At 43.8% G+C, this 13,729-nt stretch overlaps 1 protein-coding gene across 1 annotated transcript in view; it reads left to right on the top strand.

Annotated features, from left to right (window-relative positions):
- Nucleotides 1-743: 743 nt before the first annotated feature.
- The window catches only part of CDK6 (cyclin dependent kinase 6), a 131,823-nt gene continuing 118,837 nt past the window's right edge, over nucleotides 744-13,729 (top strand). The window contains exons 1-2 of the mRNA XM_059819037.1: nucleotides 744-779; nucleotides 2,828-3,318. Coding sequence (XP_059675020.1) covers nucleotides 3,086-3,318 — 233 coding nt within the window. The 5' untranslated portion in view covers nucleotides 744-779; nucleotides 2,828-3,085. The remainder of the gene's footprint in view (nucleotides 780-2,827; nucleotides 3,319-13,729) is intronic.

Below are 13,729 nucleotides of genomic sequence, written 5' to 3'. Positions count from 1 at the left end.
GGGGCCGGGGCCGGGGCCCGGGCCTGCCGGGACCCCCCGGGGCGCCTCGCCCGGGGCCATGCCTGGCCGCGGCGCTCGCGGCGACCCTTGCGGTATGCGGCTGCCTTTGGCAGAGGCACATGAAGGATTTCATTGAGTGTGAAGACAGAGAGCAGAGACAGAAAGCAGAAGGAGGCGGCTGCAGCCTTTGTAGTCGGGGAGGAATGCGGAAATGTTGAAGCACTATGTCAAACTTTTTTGAAACGGGGTCAAGTCACATTCAGCCAGCGTGGGAAAGCAAGGGGAAAAAAAAAAAAAAGTTGAGGAGAGGGGAAAAAAAAAAGGCAAGCTGCTGCTGCTCCCAGGCTGAACAGAGGCCGAGGGAGCGAGCGAGGAGAGGCAGCGCAGCGCAGCGCCGGGGGCAGCGGCGGAGCAGCGGCAGCGCCGAGGGCCGGTGCCCGAGCCCCGCACCGGCAGGCTGCGGCCGGCGGGGCTGCGGTCGCGGCGCTGCAGCTCCCCGGGGGCCGCCGGCCGCGATTTTTATTTAGCGTTTTCATTTTCCCCGAGCAGGGTGGGGGCGGGAGGAGCGGTCTGGGGGACGAGTGCGAGCTGCCTTCTGCGTCAAGGTGCAGCCCGGCGGCGGCGGCGGCGGCGGCAGGAGGATGCGAGCCGAGGGCGGCCGAGCCGCGGAGCAGCTACCTGTGTGGCCCGGGCGGCCGCTGCCGGGACCTGCTGGAGACATCGCCATGTGAAGGGGCAGACCCCGGGCCGGCTCTCCACCCCGCCTCGCTCAATGGGAGGTTTGTTTTAGGGAGGACTCACCCCCTCCCTCCCCAACACCCCCCCCACCCCCCCGGGGCTGAGGATTATTTGGGGATCTGGTGGCGGTGGAGGCGGCCGTGGCGCACACCAGGTAACGCGGGGCGCCCATGTGTTCCGCGCACCCGGCCCAGCGGCGTGGCCCACACGCCACCCCCCGCACGGCCCGGGCAGCCCACGCCGCGCACCCCGCCGCGGACGGCACCGCGGACGCGTCTCTTCGGCGGCCGGGGCCGGGGGCAGCTCGCCCCGCGGTGCCGCCGCACCCCCCTCGGGGTCGGCGTGGGGGCGTCCCCCGTGTCGGGGGCCGCGGAGCGGGCCGCGGGGGAGGGGGCTGCCCTGCCGGGGAGCCGCTGGGGGGGTCCTCTCAGCGTCCTGCCGAGCAGCCAAGCCGCCCCCCCCCCCCCCCCGTCCCCTGAGAGGAAGCGGGGGGACGCGGTTCCCCGCGTGTCCCCCGCCGCTACTCCCCGCCGCGTGTGGGACGCCCGCGGAGGGGAGCTCGGTGCCGAGGCGGAGGGGTGGGTGCCGGGGGGCACCCCCGGTATCCCGCCGTGCCCGGGGAGGGCGAGCGGTAACTTTCCACCCGGCGAGCGGCCGCGCCGAGGCAGGCCCGCCGCCCCCGCGGCCACGCACACGCGCGTCGCCGCTGCGCGCCGCTCGGGGGCGCCCTCCAGAGCGGCGCGGTGCGGGATGCGGGGGACGGGCGGCCCCGCCGGGGGGGTCCGGGGCAGGTGTCCCCCCGCGGCGGTGGGGGCAAGGCGCGGCGGCGCGCCCTCGGCGCCGCTCGGTGATGCTGCGGGCGCGGAGGTGCGGGGGGCGTGGGGTTGCCCGCTGGACGGGGCGGTGCGGTCGCTGGTCTGCTGGTGGCACCTGAAGTCAGTGGGGCAGGGTTGTGCCTCTGGCTGCAGCCGGGGAAAAGTGGTGAGCAGCGGGCACAGGTTTCCTTCAGATTGCTCTTCTTTTATTCTGCAACTAAAGTGTAAGACCAGCATAAATGTGGAAAATACCTCTGGCTTTATGCGTGGATTCAAGTTAGGGGATCCCCGACTGAGCTATCTGGGGCACTTTAATCCCAGCACAGTAAAAATGCAACGTAGGAGAGGGTTACAGCGCCGGAGGTCACAATATTATCTTAAAAAGGGGCAGGGGGAGGAAAGGAGAGGATTGATGTGGAACTTTGTGGGGGGAGAGGATTTGCCCACAGTCCTGCAGAAAGTGTGGATGAATCTGGATGCAGAAGGAAGCGCTTCTGCTCTCCAGCCTCATGCACTACACAGCAGAGCCTGCTGTTCCTGAAGACCATCTTTCATCACGCTGTTCTGCAGGGAACTGCCAGTCACACATCCAGTGGTAGATTCTGCAGCCAAGACCCTTGCATGTTCATAGGTTTGCTAGAGTGTATATTTCTGAATCTACCTCTAGCACACAATGCTCACTAACATTATTATCGTCATTTAAATACGTACATATTTCTCCTCCCCACAGGCACTTTGAGGCAGGAACTTGTCTCTTGCGATGTGTTCATGCAGGACTTAGCACAGGAAAGAGCAGATCAAGCTGAAACCTCCAAGTGCTATCATTTACAAATAAGTAACAGTAGTATAGCATGGGATATATTTCCAAGACCCCACCATGTGCACCGAAGAAACCTTTGAGTCCTGCAATCCTGACATAAGTTCCTGGACGTAACTTCCTCTCGCACATGCATAGTTAGCTCTGCCATCCCCATCAGTCATGTCTCACAGGGTCATCATATTCAGCGCATTGCTCAGTAAAATCCCTCTGCACGTGGTTGCTCTGTAGCTGTGTGTTGTAGCTGTCTGTGCAGACCATGATAACTATGTAGTGTTGTATCAGCAGTGCAGGAACGTCGACACGTGTGTCACCCTGGTGGTTCACGTCTTCCTTTGCACCACGTTTTTGCTTTGCACGTAGCTGTTTACTATATTAGCTTAATTTTCTCGTTTTTTGAATCATGCAGAGTAATGAAGTAAACTAAACTCATTTTCTTGCTTGGTTTGTCCTCCAGATCTAATTGGCTTTACACAGACAATGCTCCCAAAGACTGTATGATAATTCCCGGTGGCTGAAAGAGGAGGCACATTGGGGCCCGTACAGAAGGGGAGCGAGAACAGAAGGGCAAGAGCTTCCTACTGCCCCTCTGGCAGAGGTACCAAGTGTGTGGCATATCTGCAACGCGAGCAAAGTACTAGTTTTCAGAAAGCAAGCAAGACCGAGAGGCTGCCTGAGGCACTTGGAGCACGGGAGGAAGAGAAGCAGCACCAGCATGGATAAGGACAGCACAAACCTGGCTGACCAGCAGTATGAATGTGTGGCTGAGATTGGGGAAGGAGCCTATGGGAAGGTGTTCAAAGCCCGAGACTTGAAGAATGGAGGTCGCTTTGTTGCGCTGAAGCGGGTACGGGTGCAGACCAGCGAGGAGGGGATGCCACTGTCCACCATCCGAGAGGTGGCAGTTTTGAGGCACCTGGAGACGTTCGAGCACCCCAACGTGGTCAGGTGAGGAAGCAGAGCAGGCTCCTGATCAGCAGGGTCCTGGTTTTAGCATATGAATTGGGCAAGCAAGAGTTTGGGTACATAAATGGTCTGGACACTAGTTTGGGTTTGTGGATGAAGTGAGTACTAAACTGTGTACATGAAGTGTGGTTTGAGGTTTCAGCAGGCCATGGTGCTGCCTGCCAGACCTCACCTCATCCCTGTGCATTGCCTCCCACACACACAAACACCCATCTCCAGAGGCATAGGTGTGTGACTTAAGTGTTTGAGTGGATGGGCAAGGAGCCATATATACACTATCTCCTCAGGCATGAGAGAGACTGAAAAAAACCCAACGTCTCTCTGGTTTTGTCTCAAGTATTAGTTCTGCCAGCTGCAGCTGATTTTTAGCAGTTCTATTCATTATTGAAATGGCAAAGATTATGAAAGCAGTAGTGGAATGTGCATTCCACCTTTTTAGATGCTTTTATAGAGAGTTGTAGATTCTCGTGTTAAAGAGAAGTAACAGCTTAAGACTTCAAGCTTTGCAGGTGGCCTTACGGTTGAATACTGTTTGACTGGTACTAATTTCACCGGGTGTTGATGATTGTGCTACCAAGACTGCAACAGTGCAGATGTCAGGCCTTGCTTGCAGAATGGTGGCAATGGCCCCAGGATGTCCTTTCTGTTATGTCGGTAGCATAAACCCTGGGTAAATGACCTGTGTTCTCAAACAGATTCTCTCAGTGGTAAGGCTGCCCCTGTCGTAACCTCTTACATTTTTCTATAGCTGGAAACCTCCATGAGCCTGTGAGTGTCTTTTATTAATATTATGAACTTTAAAAAGTAAGCTTCAGTTTTCAGATAGCCAGGTACGCAGTGATTTAAAACTGGTCAGCATCTTGCTGATGGTGCTGTATTACCAAGACTATTTCCTGTTATTTGTGTTATTGTGCGCAGATATTGCATAGCAAAAGGAAAATATTTTATACTTCACTAACACCAAGACTCTTTCAGTCCTAGAGAAATAGATACCCTGAAGTTAGAGGTGACCTTCAAAATGGCTTGTAGCTGTGATCCTCCTGTTTTTGGGTCTGAGATGAGGGGGTTTATAGTAGGTGCAAGAGGAAAGGTGAGGCAGAGAATAATATTTAAAATAGAAAAGTGAATAGCTAGAGATAAATTCGTTTTTATTATCTCAAGGGAGTATAATACAACAGTCTCATATCTGTCTAAACTGAATAGGCAAAGCATGCGTATTCTGAAATACTAATAATGGAGCGTGCGTCATCGGTCTCACTGTGGTGAGCGATGGGATACGGGCTGCAGCTCACACTTTTCCATTGCTAATCAAGCAAATCCACAATTTGGTTAATAACCATTATTTTGACTGGCATCTAGTAATGCCAGAGGGTTAGTCGATAAATTTCAAAAGTGGGGACATCTTTGTGTGGACAACACGTTGTATTTGATCACCGAATTGAGTGACTTGGTTTACAGAGGAGCGCACACAAAGTTCTTACTTGGCAGTAGAGAGATAATTGAGAGTTCTCAAAATCTTTGGAATCCAGCTCAATAATTTATGAGTGTAAATGAGGATTTAGTTGTCCAGGTTTAGACATTTACATATTTGAAAATTGTAAACCTTGTTGGGGAATAATTCAACGTAACAATACTTACTAATTTTTCTGCCACTGAGATCTTTCCATATAAAGTAAAAGATTTTTTTAAGAGCTTTCTAATCCTGAATTCAGCAAAATCATGAGAATAAAATTCTTGTTTTCCAAAGAGCTATTTGATGAACTGACTATGCAGCTGCAGGCTTGTTTTGCTTGGGTTTAAGTGCAGTGCAATCTCGACATAGGATTGCATAAATACATTGAAGCTTAAAATATTTTTACGAGTTTGAATGAAAATTCATTCTCTGCAAGCAGTAAGTATTTCAACCGGCAATATGAGAATGTAGTTTCAATACAAAAATCTCTGAAAGTGTGTTCCGGGTCCTCATAGTGGTGTCGTGAAGCCTGTACCTTTTGCCATAAGCAGCATTTCAGACGCAAGGGGTTGGTCTGTGATGTATCAGGACGCTGGGGATCTCAGCTGCACATGTTTTTCCGCAAACAGGCAGGGGAATGTAAGAAGCCATTTCAAACATTATCTCTTCTAAAATGTGAGGAATGCTATTTAAAAACTCACCTCTGCTGTACATGTTTTTAATCTGTAGGGCAGATGAAGCTTTAAGTAGCTCTTTGGAGTGACTGAAATCATATCCTTATAGTGAAAGATTATTTGAAAATATTTAAATGCCCCAGTTCCGTTACAAAATACAGTAGAAGAGTTTGTAATTTATTGAAATTAAAGGTCTATTTTTGTATTATGTAAATATACTCAGAAAAGGAAATACTGTGAAAGAAGGTCTGCAATTTTAAGCAGCTGACCTAGCTGTACTTAATTATTGAACATATGCTCAGAAAAATGTTCATTGTTTGGGCATGCATTCTGGAAACTGGTATCATGGCCAGGATACTAAATAAAAATAATGTCAAATGCATTGTCTACATGCTGGATTAAAATGTACATCATTTTCAGAGCACTGGGATAACAACACAAATATATGAAATCAAATTATCTTTATTTTGTGGGGACATCTAGTTCTTTTCTGAATGTTACAGGCAACTAGCCTGAGAGAAGTAAGTGAGAACTGCAGATATAATGTTGAGTCTGTTACCTCTGAGTAACGGCATGTGTGATCCATGAGTTGCTCAATGCAAACTGACAGTCATTCTGTGAGTCAAAATTTAGACAGACTTCAAACAGATGAGCTGCATACTCCCTGTGCTCGGCTGTGGTACTCTGGCATCAGCTGATGGCAACAGCAGAAATCACAGGCCACACGAACTTATGCTAAATGTCATGCTGACCTCAAATGGTAGGTCTGGGCATCTCCAGAGAGTACAGTAAGGAGCTCAGCAGTCCAGGTCTTCTCTGTCTCCGTGAAGTGGTGCTGAACGTGAAGAACAGTTTGGTAAGGAAAAGACCCAGTACTTACTAGGCAGAGGTGGAGCTCCATGGCTTTGTTGGTCATGGAGCCACAATGCAGGACCAGCATTGCTACTGCTGCCCAGGTTTGTCATAGCAATCGTAGATTTCCTTCCTCTAAAATCCTGAGAAACACTTAGAGCCAAAACTGGTTTCCGGTGCTTGGCGTTGGGGATGGAAGAGAATTTTCTCCATAAAGTAGATATGTCTAAATAGCATAGAATAATTTTAAACCAAATATTTATCATATTTTTCCATGCTACTGCTTACTAATGAGAACTTTGTGTCACGTTCCTTCTCTGCAAGTCTATCATTTCCATATTTGTATAATGAAGAGATGCATTTTTCATAGCACAGTTGCTTTTACGATGATAGATAATGAAGTTAGATAAGACTTCACTGCAGAATAAAGCAAAGCAAGGTGCAAGATAAGAAGTGAAAGGAAGTCTAATCTTCATCAGAAAAGTGATGGTAATGGAAGTCTCTGGACTATTGACTATAATGGAAATAAGGCCTGGAGGACTGGTCTAAAATTTTGTAAGACTGTCAAAAATAATATACAGAAAACTGTGGGAAAAATACAGTTAAAAGGATGATTGCTATGTGCTTAAAATCCTCCCCTGTTCACATTTGCCCTTGTATAGAGTTCCCCTCCATCAGGACACCTTAGTCTATTCTATTTATCTTCACAAAACAAAGTAAAAATTAGAATCTTCAAGAGTAAATCTTACTGTGAATTGCTCTAAAATGAGACATGTTGTAGGCTTTGAAATGTCTGTTGTAACTGGTAGGATAATTAAGGTGCTCCTCTAGCTCACCTTTCAGATAATAAGATGTAATGCTTTGCTAAAGCTTTACTATATACAGCAGTTAAATCTGGCAAAAGTTGGTCTAGCACTTATGTAGCTTAGTGCTGTTCTGTTTGGGAAAAATGAAATATATGTAGACAAAGGACAGGCTTTGCCAGGAATAAATGACATATTAGATTCAGGAAATTCCTGTGTGTAAAACTGGGAGTATTCTCTGCTACAATATATCTGTAAAAATTATTCTTGTGATTATAATGCTAAATTCAGCGATATATTGTATTCATTTTATCCCTCTCCTGCTGGTAATCAGATGAATAATTTTCCCCTAATGTTAATCATCCATCAAACTGTGAATTTGCACTCTGGGAAAGTGAAACACAAGACAGCATATTGTAATTCTTGATATGCTTGTATATCTAACAGTTTTCATAGTGTTAAACCTTAAGCAAAGAGAGCAAACCTGCAAAGCTGTATATTTTTGCTTCCCGGCTCACAGGTTTTTTAATAAATACAACTTTTTTAGTATTTTCATGGGTTAGTAAGTCTTCAGTTTTAAAATAGTCAAAATTGTATTGAATATAATCTATTAGAATATAATCTAATCTGGGTTATTATTTCAAAGATAAGTGTCAGAAATGTTGCCATTCAGGGTCATCATTACCATATAATAAGGGATTAAAAATCTTAGTTCTCTCCTTCCTGGTAACTTGCAGAATAGGTGCCCCAGCTAATTGACTTCGGTTCAACAGAGTGATCTAGCTGGAAGTGTAACTGTTCCTCAGTCTTTTTGGTATACGGATCAGCATGGGGTAAACCCAGTAATTATGACTATTTGCACAATTATGCCATATTCAAGGTTTTATGTTATTTTATATAAAATGAAAATTTTTATAAATGAAATATAAATGACACTGTAAACTGCCCTCTGTGGTACAGCAATACTGTCATGTTGCTCTTTCCCTGCTTTTGCAGTCCAGTGGTCCATGCTGTTATCTCTTGGTTTGCACTGGAGTACTTGATGGAGCCCATCAACTGATTCCCTTGGCAGGGCAACCTGAGTGTGGGGGGAAGAGGCTGGGGCACACATGACTCCCCCATCCCCACGTGTCCTTGACATAAAGACCAGCACTTGACTCTGCTCAGAGGTCCCTGAAGTGTATAATGGCTTGGTGCTTAAAATTGCGTTATACTTAGAAGGTGTCTTACAAGTGTCTTAAAATTCCCTCTCTAACCTGATAAGAGAGAGCGTTCAGAACCTGTTTGTAGCAGCTCATCAATACCTAGCTAACCTTTTGCAAGGCAATTTGAACTTGTAGTTGTTTTGCTTTGTTTTGTTTGTTAAACTGAAATGATAGGGGAACATACAGAGGGAAAAGAATTGCAAAGTGCAGTAGCTGATTTTGTTTCTCTTTCCACTTTGTGGTGATGCTGATATTGGCTGCTGGCTTTATTACTATACTGTTAATAAGTTTAAAAGATGATCTTCTCAAAATCATTGTGATGTTCCATCCCATCAAGTGAAACATTTCTATTTTAGGGGGTGTTTCTCTCCAGTGAATTCTGCTTCCTTCCTTCCTTTTTCTGCCAAGCTAATGTTACACTTCTAGTGTGTGACATCATTCTTACAGATCAGCAGCATGCTGTGTGATGCGATACAATTTATTTTTGCGTAGCACGACTCATATGGCGTCTGGCAGGCCACTGGAGAGAAAGAAATGGTTACCTCTACATTGCTAGGTACAGGGATTGCCTTGCGGGCAGAAAGAGTAAAATAAGATTCAGGTATGGAGTGAGGCAGAAGAAACTGAACTTGAAGCTTGCCAAGGTTAAAAGGATTAATGTGGCAGATGAGTCTCAGCTGAGGTGGAAGAGGTGGATGAGTAATGGGAAGGAAAAACTGAATGAGCTTCAGAGTCAGTTTTAGTCTCACTCAAACAGGATGGTCTTCAAGGCAGATGTGAAGACGGGAAGTGCCTTGGCGGGAGAGAGGCATTTCCAGGCTGGAGGGCCTGGTCGTTATGGTTTCATAGCCCTCCTGGTCAGAGGCGAAGTGAGATGGTCCCTGCACTGACCGGCCGCTGCGAGGAGGGACACTGCAAAGGTCTCGGGGAGGGAGGAACTGCCTACCCTGAAGTATGGTTTCTCTGATGGCAAGAGGGCAAAGGGGAATGATGTGGTTGGCACTCAACAGGGTTTGGCAGTAGGTAGGATTTGGAGACGTTTGTTAAGTTGGCAGAGGACATTGTGAAGTGACTACACATGAATGCTGGCCTGTCAGCATCTGTTTGCAACCCTGCAGTACACAGAATATGCACGTACAGGGAAAATAAGTGATACTTTTCTTGTCCGTATGAATTGTTTATTAGTAATGGATGTGATGATTTTGTTTGAATGCATGGTCTGCCAGAAACAGGACAAGATAAGAGCATGTCAGGAAGGAAGGGTTGAATACGGAATAGCCTTCCGAGCCTTAGGAAATTCAGTTTCTGGAGTGAGTACAAGCTTTCTTCAAAAAGTATTTTATCTTACTCTGAATCTAAGCTTTTTACAAAAAACATGTTTCCAGTCTTTGTGTGAGTACATGTTAGTCATTTTAGATTATGTCCAGTGCTCCCTCCTTTCTTTAAATCTGTGGATGGTTGTGTCTATGCTGTTCTTGAGACATCTAGTCTTGCTGGGTCCTGCACAGAATGGAAAACCAACTCATTTCACCACAACCTTTGCTGGTAACAGCCTGTGACTGCCAGGCAAAGCATCAGCATGCCCTGGGTTAATGGACTAGGGTCCAAGATTCAAAACTGAGCCTTGAAAAGGACAGGAGTGGATGGTCCACCCCAGCAAACAGAGGCCAGGGTAGATTAATTGGGACTTTACAGTTTGCTTCATGGTACCTACTGCCAGCTAAAGTGTGGAACAGAGCAGGGAGAAGGAAAGTGCTCACTTTCCAGGTGTTTGAAAGAGAGTAGGCTGGAGGCTGTGACTTAACAAAGCACTAAGTGAGTCACTCAGGTACAGTCGGTGGGATTTAAGTCATTGTTTGAAGTTTAGCACAGATGTAAGTGCATTATCAAATAGAAATAGCTATGATATTAAGTATGTGCTGAATTTTCAAATACTTTCCTGAATAGTGTTCAGGGACAATATACATAAGAATATGAATCACAGATACTGATTCTTACTCATCTATTACATTAACTGAAGCCTTATTTCTAGAGAATTTTTCTATTGAAAGTTAAAATAAATCATGCAGATTAGATAACTATCCTGATATAGCAGTAATGTGAATTTGGCATCAAGAGTGGTTATTTGTCTTTGTAGTAATTCTTAGTTGACTTAATTTAGTTCTAAAGTTTTAAAATTATTTTATAAAGTTTCGTAACACTAAATAAAATAGAAGTTGCTGTTCATTCCTAAACTTTGCAGCTGTATATAAAGCATTTGGTTTTTACTCTTTATATGTAATCTAGTTGTTTTCTAGTTTTGCTGAATAAGTTGATTCTTAATGATCTTACAAATCATCAAAAGATAACTCTGCCCATATACGTATATAACTAAGCTGTGTTTTTTCATTCAAGAGAGAGGAAATTTCTCCTCCTGTATCAGTTCTTCATATATTTTTCTTACATTCTGAAAAATATTTTTAATTACGCATGCATGATTATTTAACAGCTATACCTTTAAACTTAAAGCGTTTGTATTTAATAAACAAAACACTTTAGAATTTTCCAAGGAGTGTGTTTTTCCATAGTGTATTTTGACATTTTCCATTTGGGAAACCTCTTTGGGAAGCTTCTGATGAGATGATCATGAAAGAGTGGAAATCTGACTGTCGATTTCCAGACTGTTTCAAAATACCTCATTGCATCCAAATGATTGTATTGATTTTCTTATTTATTTATTTACCCTTAGCCTTTGAAAATTTGTCCCATCCTTAGAAAATGTTCACAAGGAAATATTCAGCTAAATAATCCTTTTGAAATCAGGCCTTAAAATTCTAACAACATAGTTGTGTTTTCTTTAGGTGGAACAAAGAATGGTTTATATGAGTAATAAGAAACTCTTCCATATGATGTTTTAGATGTCTTTTTAGGGTTTTAGAAGAAGATGGGTCTCTAGCCTCAGAAGCACCCCACATAACTTTAGGACCAGGTGATGATTTCGGATGCCTAAATACAAGGTGTACTGCAATGTGCCAATTTGCTGATATTGGTAGAGTTGCCCTGGGGTAGGTTTACCATGACATACCTAGCAAACATTTTACAAACTTAGCAAAAAGTTCCATGCTGTTTTAAGCATTCATACTAACACTGACTGGTTATCACTCTGGATTATCATTAAGAGGTGACTGATCTTTTCTTAGTAAAAGAAAATAAAAAAGTAACTTGCATATGAATTCATCTTTGCAGGAATTTCCCATATGTAATGATTGGAAACACAGTTCTACTGCAGATGAATCATACTGAGTTTAAATGAAACCTAATGAGTTTGGACTTTTGCAACATTAGTCAGTGCAGAATGTTATATATTTTGATAGAAACAGAGAAAGGAAGTGAGAAATAGAATGGAAAAGCCTATGTGATTTTTTTTCTCTCTTTTATGTGAAGCTTTGGCTAGTCTTTTAATATCTATTTGAAGTGTGGTCACTATGATAAATGACTGAAGGTGTCTGTTGCTGTTTAACAATGTCAGAGGATTCCCTTCTCTCCGAAATAAATTAATTATAAACTGGAAATTTCAGTACTTTGTTCACTGTTTCTTAAGTTAGCATATTTCTAGGAGCTTTCTGTGAATGTAATTCCTAGCTGCACTGGTGCTTTTGTTTCTCTTCATCTGTGGAGCCAGGGCTCTACTGTAAGGATAGAATTCTATCACTTTTTTTTTTTCTACATTTGATGTGGTATTTTGCATACAGCTGCAGAGTAGACAGTTACCTTTGAAAAGAACATTTGGCTGGTTTAATTTGATTAGAGCAAACCACCTCAATCATTTCTGAACTAAGACCGTTTTCATTTTAACTTGGCAGTAGGAGTAGGGAATGTACTGACTGTGCTTAGATGTTTGGGGGAGGACTCGTTTGGATACACAGCTACCGCAAAAGTGAAACAACTTTGGAGGACTTTGCCCACTCTGCTCCTTCCCCATAAAAAGGGAAGGCTGTGAAGCCATTGAACGTCACATTTAACTTTCGCTCATTCTGACAAGTAATTGGACTCCTTGTGAGTGTTTCTACAAAAAATTGGAAAACTTTAATGCATAGAAATACATAATCACACATTTATAAAAAAAACTGTGATATTAAAACCAGATAGAGGATATGAAAGTCTTTTAATTACAAAAACTTAAACAACCCTAGCAACAGCATTTTGAATAAAGTTATAATAAAATCCAACATAAAAATAGAAGTATGGCGGGTTTCTCATAGTTATATTGTATCAATGTTAAAATTGTATCCCTTTTAGTAAGATTCCCACATTCTGTCATTCTCCTAGCTTTGACTTTCTACCTCTTTCCTCATCATATAAATATAGTGATGGGTTTTTATGTTTCATATTAAAAATTAAATTAGATTCTTCAGATTTACAGTATTATGTATTATATATGATTTTTGCTTTTCAGTTGTCTTCACTGGTGATCAAATCATTTTCCTTGTGGCTGTCTAGAATATCAGTGTGTGTCATAATAAATGACAGCCCTTCAATAAATTATAGTCAGATGGTATTCTCCAGAAAAGACGGTTCTGATCTTTAAGTGCTCTGACTTTGCAGTAGTGGATCATCAAATATACAATATTTTAACCAGAAGATTACAGTTGGAGGAAGATCCTCTGGTTATTCTTGTAGTATGTTCTGAAAACTAATATGCACAGTAACTGTTCATCTGTGTGAGCTGCCTAACACTCGCCACTAACAGGGGAATTGCATCCACATCTGCTAGCTACTACTAACAGGGGAATTGCATCCACATCTGCCCCCTAATCCAAGAATGCAGTTGTAAATTTAAGGCTTGAGTTTCCGCTGATGAAGTTATAGTCCATAGAGCTACACTGATTCAAACAGCTCTGGTTGTTCAAATCATAAATTCCTAATGTTAAGATGAACAAAAATGCATTAGGACAGGCAGACGGTGCAGAGGTGTCCCATCAGGCATGCACATTTGAGACTTTACCATTCAGATTTTAGATGCCACAACTATTGAGTTCACCGAACTGGGGTATAAAAGTAGTTCTTTCATTAGGAGGTTTTTCATTGATATGGATTCAGAGTTTCTGTTTACCTGTTTCACTCCTAATTACATTCCCTTCCAGCCCCACAAATTCCTCTCTACCTTAGTATGTACCCTCTGAAATATTTGATGTCTATCTCTATGTTCTCACCTAAGCAATTTGTACAATGCTGTGCTTACCCCCAGACTCCAGGTTGCATCACAGACATGGTCATTTCAGTGCTATATACATCTCCCTTCTTCAAGAGAAGCTACAATTAGAGACTTTCTGATTGCTGTACAGCATTGAAAGTTTATGTCTAACTTTTTATTCACTAGCAGAACACTAGAACCTTTATTATTGATTTCCAGGTTTCTTCGGGACA

The sequence above is a fragment of the Gavia stellata genome, chromosome 6 (assembly GCF_030936135.1).
Source record: "Gavia stellata isolate bGavSte3 chromosome 6, bGavSte3.hap2, whole genome shotgun sequence".
NCBI classification, from domain to species: domain Eukaryota; kingdom Metazoa; phylum Chordata; class Aves; order Gaviiformes; family Gaviidae; genus Gavia; species Gavia stellata.
Note: the sequence above shows the minus strand (reverse complement) of the source record. Positions and strands in the feature narration are given on the sequence as shown.